This window comes from Thermothelomyces thermophilus, chromosome 1, assembly GCF_000226095.1.
Source record: "Thermothelomyces thermophilus ATCC 42464 chromosome 1, complete sequence".
Lineage (NCBI taxonomy): Eukaryota > Fungi > Ascomycota > Sordariomycetes > Sordariales > Chaetomiaceae > Thermothelomyces > Thermothelomyces thermophilus.
In genome coordinates, this window is record NC_016472.1 from 8552603 (window position 1) to 8567159 (window position 14557).

At 56.1% G+C, this 14557-nt stretch overlaps 4 protein-coding genes across 4 annotated transcripts; 1 reads left to right on the forward strand and 3 right to left on the reverse strand.

Moving 5' to 3' along the window:
* Window positions 1-1714: 1714 nt before the first annotated feature.
* Window positions 1715-5422, reverse strand: MYCTH_2298766 (uncharacterized protein). The gene is made up of 4 exons (XM_003660391.1): window positions 4805-5422; window positions 4127-4726; window positions 2056-4061; window positions 1715-1993 (listed from the first exon to the last, which is right to left on the reverse strand). Exons 1-4 carry the CDS (start codon window positions 4980-4982, stop codon window positions 1922-1924), a joined length of 2856 nt encoding a protein of 951 aa, XP_003660439.1. The 5' UTR covers window positions 4983-5422; the 3' UTR covers window positions 1715-1921.
* Window positions 5423-6154: 732 nt separating this feature from the next.
* Window positions 6155-7176, forward strand: MYCTH_2298770 (uncharacterized protein). Its single transcript, XM_003660392.1, has one exon. It carries the CDS (start codon window positions 6274-6276, stop codon window positions 6826-6828), a length of 555 nt encoding a protein of 184 aa, XP_003660440.1. The 5' UTR covers window positions 6155-6273; the 3' UTR covers window positions 6829-7176.
* A 504-nt stretch (window positions 7177-7680) lies between these two features.
* MYCTH_2314155 (uncharacterized protein) lies at window positions 7681-9463 on the reverse strand. Its single transcript, XM_003660393.1, has 3 exons — window positions 9125-9463; window positions 8412-9057; window positions 7681-8280 (listed from the first exon to the last, which is right to left on the reverse strand). The coding sequence occupies exons 1-3, from the start codon at window positions 9139-9141 to the stop codon at window positions 8056-8058; spliced, it is 888 nt and encodes a 295-aa protein (XP_003660441.1). The 5' UTR covers window positions 9142-9463; the 3' UTR covers window positions 7681-8055.
* A 409-nt stretch (window positions 9464-9872) lies between these two features.
* On the reverse strand, window positions 9873-12595 carry MYCTH_2298773 (uncharacterized protein). The gene has a single exon (XM_003660394.1). The coding sequence runs from the start codon at window positions 12463-12465 to the stop codon at window positions 10036-10038; it is 2430 nt and encodes an 809-aa protein (XP_003660442.1). The 5' UTR covers window positions 12466-12595; the 3' UTR covers window positions 9873-10035.
* Window positions 12596-14557: the final 1962 nt, after the last annotated feature.

Consider the following 14557-nt stretch of genomic DNA (forward strand, 5'->3'; position numbering starts at 1 on the left):
CTGGGACCAGGTCGACAGCACCAGACGGCTCGCGCTTCTCAGAGCAATATCACGGCCGGGCCCGTAAGGGGGTTCTCGCGGACCGGACCGGGTGTCACTTCTCAAATAGGGCATCCCCTGGGTGATAGCAGCTTGAACGTGGCCAAGCCTCTCCAGGAAACAATAGAAGGTTCGTGCTCTTGTGCCCCTGTACCGAGTATTCGCTTACTCATTGCAACAGCCATATCAGGGACACCCTCAAACCTGCCACAGGTGACGAGAAGTACAACGCAGCACTTCGAATCTTCAGGCCAGATCCTTCGTCGCCGTTGACGGGGTTGTGGTTTCTCTTCTGCAGATGGTTCGTTCGTCAGTTGAGACGACACTAGGAACTTCGGCACACACATGATCAAGAATTTAAGCCGAAGAAGGAGGCTCAACCCAGTACCCGCGTCCAAAGGCCGTTTTCCCGCAAATACCAAGCCACTTGCAAGCGTGTGGTGTGGTCACGATTCTTGTGGCATTCGCTCGGAATGTTGTGCTGAGTTGTTAACAGCCTGGCACATCCCATCAGGACAGCCTCCATGCGATCTATCATTATACAAGATCTGTTTTCTTCTGAATGCGACCAACTGTGTATTGATCCGCAAACCGACCGTGCCCAGGCTAATGTTTCAAGCGATCTTGTTCCGACCAACGCGCAATAGTTCCAAACACATCAAGGGAATGGGGACTCCGACTTTCAGGTGGATTTCATCTCCAGGCGATGTTTTTCATCATTCCTAGGATCCGATATACAGGTCTACTGAAGCTTTCTCTTCGCATCTGAGAGACCTCTACTAGCCTACGGGTATGGGGGGACACAGAGGGTGGGGTCGTGCTTTGGTTCGTTTGTAGCAGGAAGTTATGTTCTTTAGTAAACCGAGGTACTACAACACATGAACAACGTCATGCCGAAGCCACGTTTCTGACTGGGAACTGGGATCCAGGGTCATTTTGTGTATTTATAACGTCGGTTTTGTAATCATTTCGGTTATTGAATCGAAACAAGCGGGAGCGTCTCGAGAAACCAGAGGTCTATGCCTCTGGTGCATCATTCCAGCTGAGAGTTTCTTGGTAACGGTGAGGGAAAACCCTCACGTAGCAACACTACGGCCTCGTTCGGCATGATCGAGTTTCGTGCATCATCCTGAGTGCTGTTCTTGGATCTGCCTACAGTTCTGCGCACGGCATTTCTATACCTTTCCCTTACCTACCCGGCTCCTCCCCCCGCGTCGCTTTCCTCCTCCTCCTCCTCCTCCTCCCCCTCCTCTTTTTCCGTGGCGCTTCTGCCGCATGGCGGCGACAGCGTGGTCCCTACGGGAAAGGCAAGCCAGCTAGCGGGATAGCTAGCGAGCGAGCCGACTGGCGGGCTTTTCTGGGGGTTCAGAGTCAAGAAGGAGATTAGGAGCGCTCACGTCATTAACAGAGAGGCCGCCCCTTGATACGAGTGTCACTCTGCGAAGAAAGCTTTGACTTGATCTGTGGGCTGAATTCGAATCGGATCTTGAGCTAAGACCAAGTCAAATCTTTGCTGATCTGCCACTGCCGACGAAAGTTAGAACCTCATTCTCGACGTAATCCATTCAGCACTTCATCTTGGATGGCATAGCGGGCGCGGAAACGGCAGCACTCTGGCCCTGTCGAGGTCACCGCCGTGTCTCAGCACTCAAGGCTTTGCTGAGCATGGACATAACCGCAACCACCACCAACGTGTTTATTTTTTTTTCTTACTACCCCAGCTCTGGATACTTTTACAAATAGACACGCTTCACCAACGCCCGCCCATATCTATCAGTGGTATCTCAAGGCATCACACCAAAGGCAAACACACCATATCCGTACTCTACTCTCTGATCATTAAACGCAGACCATTCATCGTCGACAACACCGTGATTCCGCTCTAAAACGAGTCCGAAAACTTGTCCCTAACTGGTGTCGACGGACCTTGTCTATGGGACATGCTGTAAGGCGCCTGTGGTGTATCCTGTTAGCATCTTCATCGTAAGCGACCAGTACCTCGAAGGAGAATCTTACAAGGACTTCCTTGGCGCTGCAAATCCGCCAAGCCAGCTTCCGCACGTTCCCGTCGGCCGGTACGACGGCGGGAGCGAACTCGATGCCAAACATGTGATGGATTGCATAGACGACACGTTTGGCGTATTTGCTGTCGCGCTCGACGTGGCCTCCGAATCGCTCCTCGGGCGTGGTGGGCGCAATATCCGGGTCGCGGTCGAGGCAGTTCCGGACAATCGGCAACAGCGCGCGCTCGACATCCTCGGGCCCGGCATCCTCGTCCTCCACCTTGGCCAGACGCACTTCGAAGGGCTCCGAGATGGACATGACGTTGTGGCTGCCGCCATGGTGGTAGCGGAACTCGAAGACACCCTGCGTCCACCAGAGTTTGTCGCCTTCGAAGACCATCTCGCCTTGCACGAGGTTGACCTCGGGCGATGCTGACGAGGTGGCGGTCGGCTGGTCGTACGAGACGATGCCCTGGTCGGTGGTGATATCGTACTCTCCCGGGCGCGTCGGCACCCAACGGCCGAGGGACGGGACCTCAGTGACCTCGCGCGAGGTGTTATCCGTGACCATGTAAAGGCCGACCCAGTCCTTCTTGGCGTGGTTTGCGGGAGCGGTCCACTTGACGCGGATCGGGGCGCCGTACTCGAACACCTTGGTCTTGACAGCCTTGGACACGCGGGCGTTAGCGCTCTCTTTGCCGGTCGCCCTCTCGTCGGCGCCCACCAGGGGTGTGCCCTCCACGGAAATGCTGTAGTGCTTGGGGTCGTAGCCGGCGAGATCGGGTGAGATGCGGCTGAGGGTGAGACGAGCAGGGTACTTATTGAACAGAGCCGACGTGTCTCGGACGATGGTCGAGGATCCGGCACCCAGCTTCGTGCGAGCGACATCGACAAAGTCGTCGAAGAAGTGCTTGGAGTCCTCCCAGACCTTGTCCACGCTCTCCTGCAGCTCCTTGACCGGCTGGGGAAGCGAGCGCTTGATGAACTTGGTGAGCCCAGCCTCCTTGCGCAGGTTCTCGCCGTAGATCTTTTGCATGTGCGGCTTCTCAACATATGAGATGAAGCCGAGCGTCAGGATATGTCCGATGAGGGCGACCAGGAAGATGGCTTTGCTCCACGTGATGAGGGCCATACCCCACAAGCCCGCAGTGCCAATGACACGCTCGGGGTTGTTGAGGAAGCGGTAGATGAACTTGTAGGTCAGCTTCCCGTTGCTATCAAAAAAGAAGTCGCCGTAGAACCAGCCGAACTCGCCCAGGGAGTCGTAGATGCTGGTGGCGGTCCAGATCTGCAGTGCTACACAGCTCAGACCGACCACATGCTTGAGGAGGACCCAGCCGTAGCCCCAGTCGGCGGGGTAGTGGTACATCTTCCAACACGCAGCGAGGAATGAGGAGTGGCACAGCGCCATGCTCAGGTGGTACATGCCCTTCCACTGACGCCAGGCTTCGGCCGGAGTCTCGCCGAACTTGAGGAAGTGCCTGGTGAACATCTTTTCTTTGGACTGCTTGGTCAGGATGATACCAAGGCCGACCGAATACCACAAGCGCCACACGATAGCGTTCAACACGAAAAGGCCTTGGTAGAAGGGAGTGGACGGCGTCACAAGGGCGAGCGCTGCAAGGTAGCCAACAAGGAGCACTGACGCGCAGTCGGTGGTCCGGAAGGGGTCAAAGTTCTTGAAGCCAACCATGTTGTGGACGGGTAGGGGAGTGGCGGGCGCGGCGGTCGCTTTCCTGGCCGACTCGGCAGTTGCCTCGGAGTGGCCGGTGATCTCCGACTCGGCGCGCCGGCGGGGCGGGGGCGGGTTGTAGGTCTTCTCGATGTGAGGATTCTCAACGATGGCCAGAAAGGCAAACTGGGCGGCGTGGGCAAGAATGGAGATGAACAGCACGTCATAGCTGGCAGCCATCATCGAGATACCGTAATACCCAGCATAGCCGATGGAATACATGGGGTGCGGGGCCATCTCGAAGACGCCGTCAAAGGTGAGTTCCTGCTCAATGAGGTAGAAGAAATCTGGGTATCGTCAGGTTCGCAAGAACACGCTGAAGCAAGCGGTTGGCAGCAGTGCAGTTGCTTACCACCCCAGTACCAGGCATAATCTTTGACGACTCGGTGGGCATCCAGCTTTACCCACAGGTTGAAGCCGACGAGAGCAATGCCGAAGATCCAACGAGCCGCGGCAATGGCGAACCCCTCGCCGGCCGGCTTGTGGGCACAGACAATGGCAAACAGGCAGTACGAGACAAAGTCGCACATGAGAATGAGATCCACCAGACGACGGAAGACAAGCCAGGTGTTGTACTCAATGGGCGCCTGGCCCATCTTGTAGTCCTTAGGGATCTTAGTCTCTAGTTCGGTTTTGAGCAGCTGATACAGCCACGGGCGCGGGTTCTGGCCCGCCGAGGGGTCCTCAAAGAGCCGAGACCGCTTGGCCCATGTCACGAGCAGCCTGTACTTGGACTGGACGGTCAAGAGGAAGCCTATGCCCACATTGTACGAAGCCCTCCAGAAGAGAAAGACGAGCGCAAAGACGGGGCGCTTGAGGCTCCAGGGCAAGGCGTACGCGACCCAGATGTGAAGGGCGAGAATGGCAAGCACCACAACATCGGAAATGTTCTTGGGTTCGCGCGGATCTAGGAGCTGAGACACCATGTCGTGAGTCTCAGGGACAACGAAGACTGTATTAACAGGCAATGGCCGGTCAGCATATACGTCCTAGAAACGCACGCTTGGGGAAGGTGAACAAGATGACAGACCTGTCCCATCCGGAGTGCGCCCGTACGTCCTCTTCGAGCGGCCCTGGCCCACGTCCTCTGTAACCGAATTGGCCCCCTCGGCAGGGCGGAGTACATTGTCAATCGAGTCTGACGACTGCTCTCGTGCGCGGTGGCGAACGTTGTCGAGCCCCGAGGGCCCAGCTGCTGATGTGCTCATCCTCAGGATTCGGTGTTGAAGACCGACTTAGCAGAGAAAAGCGTTGAGCTTTGCCAGCATCACCGGGCAGCAGTGATGTCGTCGGCAATTGTCGGAGAGGTGGAGATGCGGGTGGAAGTACTAGTGTAGTGTAGTGTAATAGTCGAGGCGCACACGCGGAGATGGATGATCGAGCGGCTCGTGACCCGCAAAACAACTACCAACGAATTTCGTAACGCCAAGACAAATTAAGCTCGCTGTGCCGTCGTGGAGCGCGGGTTGTGCGGGTAGCCTCTTCCTTTTTGCCGCTTAGACAATGCACCAACCGACCTTCACGCAACGGGCGGCAGTTTTGCGCGATGAATGCGTTCGAGCGAAATTCCCGTGTGAACCCAGAAGAGCCAGGTTGGGGCCAGGAGTTGGAACCGGGGCTCCTCTTTTTCAATCACATGCTCCGCAAGTTGTTTTTGTGGGTTGCTATGGAGTTGCTCTGGAGTCTCTGGGGGTGGAGGTCAAGGAACTGGCCAGTCGGATGCCTTGCGGGGGTAAGTATTGGCGAGCGACCCGCATCTCTTCTCTCTGCATCTTCCAGATAACTAATTCCAGTTCGTTGGGACGCGGTTTCAACTACACGTGCGGGCGGGTGTTTGGCGGTGAAACATGCCGGCTGACGATCATGGGCTTGGATGAGGATGGGAGAGCGGATTTCCACCGGAAAAAGATTTTTTTCTGAAGATGCATCCGGATTTTGATCAGGAGACTCGGGTGCAACGAGGCAGGTACCACCAGTCGCCCATGCCGCCGACCTGCATATCCGCTGGCGTCCTCATTGGGTTTGATGAGGTTGTCATGCTTTCACGCGTCGCCGGCCGTCAGCCAACTGTGACCAGGTGGACGGGAGCTGTTAGCGTTCCTCTTCCTCCTTGGCTGCAGGGGTATTAACGACATGGCATGAACTTGATGGGGACAGTTCACTCTCCGGATCCAACGAGAGAGCGCGTCGCTCGCTCCGATAGCGAGGGTACCTCTGCTACCAGCACCACGATGCATCGTAGAGGTGGCATGTACGGACATGCACGAGACAGGGAAGGCAGGGCGAAAGGTAAGGTAAAGGTCGGTGACTGACTCGAAAGAGGCAGGGACGAGGGATCAATCAGGTGTAGGTATAAGTTCAGCAGGAGCTGGTCCCTGCGACTTCCTTCGACCTCATCCATTGAACACCGAGGCACACACATACGCCTTTTATACACACTTACCTCCTAATAATCAACCCAAAAGTAAGGCCTCACCTCGGGCTGTCCACTCGTTTTAAATGTTCCGCACACCCAAAGCCACCGGCGCCAGTAGTAATCAGATGGCTCGCTCAAACAACAACAACAACAACAACAACAACGATTACAACAACAACACGGCCGCCCGCCCGGGAACTCCGCCCTCCCCAACAAACGGCTCCGAAAAGCCCCTCCCGGATCCCGGCTCCTCGGCCACGCCCCAGCGCCCGGGCACCTCGGGCACCGAAGCGGCCCTCAAGATGACGCGCCGCCAAGCCTCGGAGAAGTACCGCCAGGCCCAGCGTGCCGAGCGTATCTACCGGGCTAAGAAGCGCTCCGCCATAGCGCGGGCCAACTACGCCGACGCCAAGCAGAACTTCCGCCAGGCCCGCTCGCACTTCGCGCTCGGCTGCAAGCTGCTGGTCGCCGCCATCCGGGGGTGGCCGTACATCGTGCGTGAGAAGAGGGAGGCGAGACGGGTCAAGGCCGAGGAGGAGATGAGGCGCAAAGTGCTGGAGAAGAAGAGGCGGTTGGACGAGAAGCTCGGCGTGGTCGGTGAGGGCGCTAACCAGGAGGCGGGGGAGGAAGGGCGCTAAGGTCGTTACCCAACCGAGGGTGGTTCTAGGGTTGACCTGAGGTTGTTGACCTTGAGTTGGCCTGGAGAACGACCACAGAAGCGGAGGGGGGAGGGGGAAGGAAAGGAGGGCGACTGAAGTGAGAAGAGGGACACACTCACGGCGGCATTTCTCCTCCCTCCACTTCTCCCAAAAGACACCAACACACAGCCACACACACACACATATCTACACACACACTCACTTCCAGCCCGCTCGGGCTTTGGTCATTTTTCGTTCTTTCTTCCTCCGGTCTTTCCTATGTCCCTGTTCTGGCCCGCGTCTGTCGACTTTGCCGACTCTTTCATTCTTCCTTTTCTCTGGCGTTTTGGCTTCGGCCAGAACGACGCTGGCGACCATCTGACGCCGTTCAAACCCGACACTCACTCCACTCTCACAAGCTCGCGTCTGCGCAGCATATCTTTTCTTGAATCACTCAGGCCTGCCATTTCTCTGTCATGTTTTGTTTTTTGCTGGTTTTGTCCAGCCATAATACCCCTTTTCGTACTAATGATGTGATGAGGCACGATACGGTTAGAGACGGGGACATCAACGGCCGGTGGGGTCTTCTCAGTCGGATGTACATAATGACTGGTTCATCGGGCAAGGGGGAGCGTTCTGGCTGTATTTTTTCCCCGAGTTACCGTCTGCTTTGTCACTCGAAGCTTTCTTTACTGCCCGACAAAGGACGAGAAAAGGTCGGGTTGACTATTGGCGAAGAGACTGGGAAAAAAAAAAACGAGATGGAATAGCGTCAGGAGGAGGAGGTACACGGTAAATAGCAAGAATGCCAACGGGTTGCTTCTTGATTGTTGCTCGTTCAATTTACGTAGGTGTGGATGGGCCTTCAAGCTCAATTGTTGCTCGTTCAATTTACGCAGGTGTGGATGGGCCTTCAAGCTCACACCATGCCACGGTCTAATAAAAACAAAATGATAACATGCACCTGACGCCTCTAATCTCGTTGAATTCGTGCGTCTTCAGAGCATAGCGCTCTCGCCTGACTGAGGACCGGCTCGTCTCTGCACCTGTCACCCAACCGCCATTACCCATCGAGAACATGGGTCATTCCCGGAATCATATGCGCAACATACAACTCGACTCAAGCCCAGCCCAGACTCGCAGGAAAAAAAAAATGCATGCTTTTCGGGTTTCCAGTCTCGGTCCGGTTTCCACCCAAAGCACACGCGATCGTCTTCCGTGGGTTATTTACTGAGCCTTCTTCGCGAATTCCACCCTGAGAATCAAATGCCTGAAACCAAAGCCGTCCATCTTGTTGCAAGCCTTGATTGCGTCTTCGCGATCCGCATAACTGATGAAGGCAAAGCCTTTGGCCAGACCGGTGTCGCGGTCCTTGGCCAGGAAGACGCGGGTGACGCGGCCGAACCGCTCGAACATCTCGCGCAGTTCTTGCTCCTCTGCCATCTCGGACACCTATTTGTAGACGGAGAGTATCAGCACCTGGGGGCCTAGGACGGACTGAGGAAGAAGAAGAAGAAGAAGAAGAAGAATGAAGGAACCGAAACCAGCAAAGTTGCGGCCGGGGGAGAGAGAGAGAGACTCACATTTGTAACACGCAGCGTGGCCAGGTCGTCCCGCTCGCCGTACTTGCCGCCCATCCGCTCGCCCTGCCCCGCCGCACCCGCGCGCAGCGCGGGCGGGATGTACGAGCCCTTCTTGCCCGGCCCGGCAGCGCCGACAGCACCCGCTCCCGTGTCGTCGCCCAGGCCGGCGGCCACGTCGGCGGCGCCCGCCTCGCCGATGGGCGCCATGGTGTCCTTGTAGGGGCAGCGCGCGGTGAAGTGCTCGCCGTTGCAGATGCGGCACTTGACCTTCTTGTCCCTGAGCTTGTCCTTCATGGCCTGCGCGTTCGGGTCGTTGGCCTCGTCCTTGGCCTCCCGGCGCCAGTTGACCGACGGCCGGAAGATGATGTTCTCGCCGACCGTCGTCGTGTCGCTGGCCGGGCCCGGCCCGTCGTTGGCCGAGTCGCCAAACTTGGCCCACGTCTTTCGCTCCGCCACCCGTGGGTTGAGCACCTCGCGGCGGACAATGTACCGCACGCGCCGCGTCGTCTTCACCTTTTGCCCCTGGTCGTTGATGCGGTACTCAATGATTGTTGTGCTTCCATCCTTGTTATTGATCTTCTGCGGCGGCGGCAGATCTGTCGTCGTCGTCGTCTCCTCGAGATCCTCGTCGTCCGCCCAATCGTGCCTGCAGTACCTCGGGTCAGCGGATTGAGTGTGTGTGAGAGAGGAAACGCCCCGAGCCTCGGACTCACTTTGTTTGAGCTGCCATCTTTGCGATGTGTCTAGTAGATGAACCTCCGATCCGAGCGGTAACCGTCGCCTTGAATGAGGTCGTTCTGGCTGTTTGGGAATTTGGTGGAGGTGGGGATTCCAAAGTTGCACACGGCCGCCGAATTTTTGGATATTCAAGTGTGGGGCGAAAATTGGTGAGCAACGCATGATAAGTGAGCGGACTTGATAAGTGTACAGTGCTCCGCGACATGGGCATGTTATCATCCACTTCGTGCCCGCGCGCGTCCTGCTTCAGGTTTCTACGAGGTACAGCAGGACGTTATAATCCCCTCAAAGCGTGCTCCTGGTTTTTATTGTCTTCAATATCCATCTTCATAACTGATTGGATAGGCTCACTCTTCCGCTTTGCTTGCTCTTTGCGCTATTCATCTAAGAGGTGGTCAAATGTACTACCAAAAAGGCAACGAGAGAATTGCACCGAGTTTCGCCAGGCAATCTTCTGCAGAACCATGTGCTTTGAATCCTCTCAGCCTCTCAGGTAGACGCCTACGGCTCGAAACAGCAGACCCGGCTGAAGGATCTATTCAATTCAATCTTACTACGTAGTACATGTTCCGAGAAAAAAAAGTGGTAAACTACGTCGTCCGATTGTCATCCGCTGGGTATAGCTTTCCTCATTATAAATTCCCAACCAAACCCCAACCTAACAAGAACACCTCATCCTCCCATTCTCTCATGAAGCCGCCATCCCACAAGCAGATGACAGGAAGGAAATCAAAAAACCCTCACCAGACTGGTTTATATGTAACAAACAATGTCAAATCATCTTGGTCGCTGTATGATAAAGCTGCGGCCCGCCCTAGCCGGGCGTTAATTTGGCTTGGTCTAGACATTGCACAGGGCAGTGCACATGGTGACCCTTCAAATTGCCTCAGATGAACCCCGGCGGCGGGGAGTTCATCCTAGGCTTCTGCGGAATGGGCGGGAGAGCCCGATTCGGAGGGGGAGCAAGGGGCGGACCCTCAGCAGCCAGCTGCGACATGCTCCGTTGTTGCAGAACCATGTGTGGCTGCGGATCGGGCCTCAGTTGTTGCGCTGACCTTGGCACGGGCTTCAAAGACGGCGTACGAGGTCGCTGCGTGGCATCAGCCTGTAGAGAAGGCGGTGAAGAGAGAGCTCCGCTCCTCTCAACTTCTTGAGAGTTGAAACTCAGGCCCCTACCCCGCGTTCGAGGTTTGCCCGATACTTGAGCAGCCGGCCGCGATTCGCCGTAGGTTCCCAGCGACGTGCTCGACCGAGGCATTTCACGAGCTTCGATGGGCAAAATCCCGTGGGTTGGGATCTCGCTGTCATCTTTCGAGTGGCGGTTCGCTAAGTAAGTTGAAGTTGGCCGGTCGGAGATGTTCTCCTGTGTCGATATGCCGGAGTCGCGAATCGGCTCGTCCCGGATCCGCTTGCTCACCTCGCTCTCCAACTGGTGCGGCGAGGGCAAGGTCACTGGCGGCGCGAGGGGGCTACCTGACGAAGGGCCTTCGCTGCCCTCCGTCGCCGTCCCAGATCGACTCAACGCAGACAGGGCCGGCGACGGCTGGTCCTCGACCAGGGACAAAGGACGCGGGTTAATAAATAAGGCTGTCGGCGGAGGTCTCCGGGCGTTCATTCTTGCGAGCAAAGGGGATGACGTCGTCTGCATCGAGGGCGGCCCTCCGGGAGTCCTGGCAAAAGAATGTCGATTACCCACGCTGTGAGAGACGCTGACATTCGATATTGGTTGGGGCGCGGGCGCTGATGGCGCCGCTCCCTCCGGCTGACCAGGGTTTGAGTACGTTGACAGCGGCCGAAGGGCTTGGGCTGAGGCGATCCCCATCTCGAGAACGTGATTAATTGTTTGGAGCGACTGTCTTCGGTCAATGATTGCCTTCGCGTTGGGTCTCGGCCTCGGCTGCGGTTCCTCAGGTTCCCGAGCCTCGGGCATCGAATCGACGTCCCCAAATGAGTCACGAACCGGTGAGCATGCTGGCGATGAGCCAACTGACGTAACCATGGTCCGCTGGCCAGATGAAACAAACGATAGTCGGTTGTAGCTGTCTCTTAGAGTTTCGAGCTGTCTCCCTTCGTGCGAGACGAAGCTCGCAGTCGAGTTGTCATCAAAGGATTGCTCGCGTGCGTTAGCCTCGGGACTAGGACTCATTATCGGCAAACTGTGGTTCGAAGATTGGTCGGGCGTCATAACTCGAGAGAAACGATCTGGGTCCCTCCGGACCAAGGTTCTCTGGCTTGCATAGCTCCTCAAGTGCACATCCTCGTCATCAGTTTTGGGTTTGCCTGTTTCTGAGAGAACTTTCCGGCCTCCAAGCGCCTCGATCTCTCGACGCAGCGTTGCAATCCATGCCTCCATCTCCTCGGCACTTTCGCATACCATCAGAAGAGCCGAGGAATGCTTCTTTTCGTGACCAAGGAAGGGAAGTCGGGCGCGGAGAGAAGACGGCGGTTCCGGGATACGGTCGGGCTCCGAGACCGACGACGTGACTTGAATAACCCAATGCCGTCCCGGGATAGCGTCGCTCGCGAAAGCCGCCGAATCCTTTCCCAGCTGGAGGACCCTCTCGGGAAGCCGATCGTAGGTGCCTTCGCCTGCGTACTGCAGTAGGTACCGCGACGTAGTCAAGACATAAACCTTGCTTGTCCATTCGAATCTCGATGCAGAACCAGATCCGTTACTCCGGTGTCTGCTTCTCGTTTTCTCTCCCGTTGCGTCCTCTGACGGGTCGGACAACCTGGGGCCCAGCAGCCCGGCGAGCGAGCCGCTGCTCTTGTGGGCGTGCATCCGCAGAATGACTTCGGCGGGGAGGGTGCATGCAGGAAGGTGGGCATGTTTGATGGCCTGCGGGTACGCTCTAAACAGAGGAGGGGGGGTCCATGCCGCAATGCCCTCGGGAGTTGGCTGCTGACGGACGAGGCTCTCCGACTTCTTGTGTTTCAAGGCATGGCCAGTCGGCGATGCCTTTTGAGGTGGTAGAGAGATGTCTGACCGATGCCCCTGTGCAGTCTGCGAAACATGGGGCCAACTGATCTCTGCCAGCGAGGCTCGTATTCCTCCAAGCCTATGGGGACCATCCCGGGTTGGGGCTGTTACCGAATCCGCGTCAGAGCCTCCTCTGGCCCGGCCAAAGATGTTTCTCAGCCCCAGTCTCGACTCCCTCTTGCGTGCCTTATCCCCCGAACCTGCCCTTAGAGGTATCCTAACAGCCTCTGAAGCCTCGTCGTGCGGGTCAGGAGGCCGCATTCTCCTCGAGTGCGAACTTTGACTGCCTCTGAAGTCTGGGGACTCGGGAGAGTCTGGGTCCAAAAAGGCGTGCATGGTGGCTGCTGTGCTGACGGCCGAAATATAAAAGAGTGGACACAGCGGATATGCTGCTTAGATGCACAGGCGAGAAGAACCGTGTTAACGTCCCATTCGAGAACACGCGGGCGGTAACATGTGTGCCGTCGGGTAAAAAAAAAAAAAAAAATTGCCGGGCTTGGGTGAGGGCAAAAACGAGCGTGGGATGCGGCAATCGCAGGTTTTGGCGGGTAGTTCGTCGTGCACAGCTCGTAGGGAGATCGAGAAAAGGAGAGAAGGCGCAGTGGTTGAAGGTGGGGGCAGACGCGTGAAAACAGTGTCAGCAGCAAACAAACGAGTGATGCAGGCGCGTTCCGGACCCGATTGCCCTGGTGTGGGACACAGATTCTGAAAAGAAGTTTGGCGCAATGAGAGTGGATGAAAGACCGGAGATTTGTTATAGCCACGGCTTGCCGAATATATGCCAGAGCATCTCGGCTGCGCCGCGCGCTGCAGAGGTGAATGAAGCGGAAAAAGACAGGAACTAGCGAACGGCAAGGATAGGAAGGAGTGGGCACGCGAAAACGTAACAGGGAAAGGAGAACAGCTGCAGGAACTATAAATATTGGGGGAAAACTACTGAAAGGGAAGTGACAGGATGCTGGTGAGAGAAGCTGGTTGGATAGGGAGAAGAGGAACCTGAACCCAGGTAGGGTGCGGCTGCGCCAATGCGATCCGGTTTCTATCCCGGGACACACCCGCCAAGTCTCGGTATTCCCAGATCTTTGGGCGAATTTTCACCCTGGCCGTGCATCATTTTGAGGTGTGACACCTCTCGACTACCCTACTACTAGTGTACGGTCCACTTGGTTACAAAGATGCCCAAGTCAGTCATGCGGCGGAAGATGGTCGCTTGCATCTGACGACGAGACTTTTCTGAATTCGCCAAAGGCCCCTTGTTGTTCGACCGATCGCAGTTCGTAAAGTGTATTGTAGACGGCGACTCACTTGCGGGAGGAACACAGTGTAGCCTTCTTCCAGTCTACAATAGCATGTAGCATGACAGAAGGAAATGAACAAAAAGCAATTTCTCTCGAGTCGAGTTGCATCGGGTGCCGAACAAGGGAGTCGATCCCAGGGGCACCCTGGTCGGAGTGGATTCCACATCGAATGGGGTGACCCTTGAGTTGGTGGCTTTCTCGCATCAGGGGTTGTGTTTCCGAGCCAAGCTTGACGTTACCAGCAAGCGGGTCAGCCTGGATGAAGATCTTGATTTTCGCTGTCTGTGTTCACGGCAGCAGGCAACAGTGTCATTGTTTTGCCGGAAGGGAAAAATGCACAACGATAACCCGCACAGAATACAGCCATCATTGAAGCACAACACAGGTAAGACAGAGTATGAAACCTGGCATCCAAAGGGGGGTGAGGCTGCCGGGTATCCTACACAGTGCATATAATGTTTGACGTGTTTGCTTTGATTGATGCGGGATGTCCAGTTCCCAGCCTTACACTCATTACTTGCAAGTACACTACACTAGGGGCAAGGGGGCGAAGAGGTGGGGGTTAGTTAGGTGAATGCGAAACGAAACATTGTTGACACTCGTCGAATGTTTCTGGACCGCTCGACGGGTGGCTCACACTACTTTTAGTACAGGCGTATGCTGGCACCTGCAGTTCCGACGCAGCTATCAGATTACCGTGTACAGTACGAAACCTCGTGAAGACCGGTAGCACATAGTTAACATGCCAAACGGTGAACCTCAGCCCCCTTAGGGCATAGCCAAGTCACACGGCATCTAGAACGGAACCCTCGATTGGCCCCAGAACCCTTCCACGGGCTGCTTTGCGTGGCCGCTGCCTTGTCACAACCCAAAGTTCTACACAGTAGCTCGACGCAACTTGCCGTCCTGATACACTATCAAAGTAGTTAGTTAGGTATACTAGTGTACAGTGTCCAGTCATACAACCGTCGCCAGGTTGAGGTGGCAGGACCACCCCCAATTTTCCTTGCAACAGCCGAGAAAAAACAGGGCGAGTTCACAAGCAAGAACAACTAACCAACAAGAATACGGCGCCGATCCCTTTTCCGTATTCACGGCAAGCCGCATCTCATCTGCAGCCGAGAAGAATC

What these genes read in the sequence shown, in the direction of transcription:
- MYCTH_2298770 (XM_003660392.1), top strand. Translation starts at nt 6,274, where the DNA reads ATGTTCCGCACACCCAAAGCCACCGGCGCCAGTAGTAATCAGATGGCT.
- MYCTH_2298766 (XM_003660391.1), bottom strand. Translation starts at nt 4,982, where the DNA reads ATGAGCACATCAGCAGCTGGGCCCTCGGGGCTCGACAACGTTCGCCAC. An exon ending in TTATGCCTGGTACTGGGGTG is followed by an intron (nt 4,062 to 4,126) that starts GTAAGCAACTGC and finishes GACGATACCCAG; the next exon opens with ATTTCTTCTACCTCATTGAG. An exon ending in GCAGCGCCAAGGAAGTCCTT is followed by an intron (nt 1,994 to 2,055) that starts GTAAGATTCTCC and finishes GATACACCACAG; the next exon opens with GCGCCTTACAGCATGTCCCA.
- MYCTH_2298773 (XM_003660394.1), bottom strand. Translation starts at nt 12,465, where the DNA reads ATGCACGCCTTTTTGGACCCAGACTCTCCCGAGTCCCCAGACTTCAGA.
- MYCTH_2314155 (XM_003660393.1), bottom strand. An exon ending in CCACGCTGCGTGTTACAAAT is followed by an intron (nt 8,281 to 8,411) that starts GTGAGTCTCTCT and finishes GTCTACAAATAG; the next exon opens with GTGTCCGAGATGGCAGAGGA.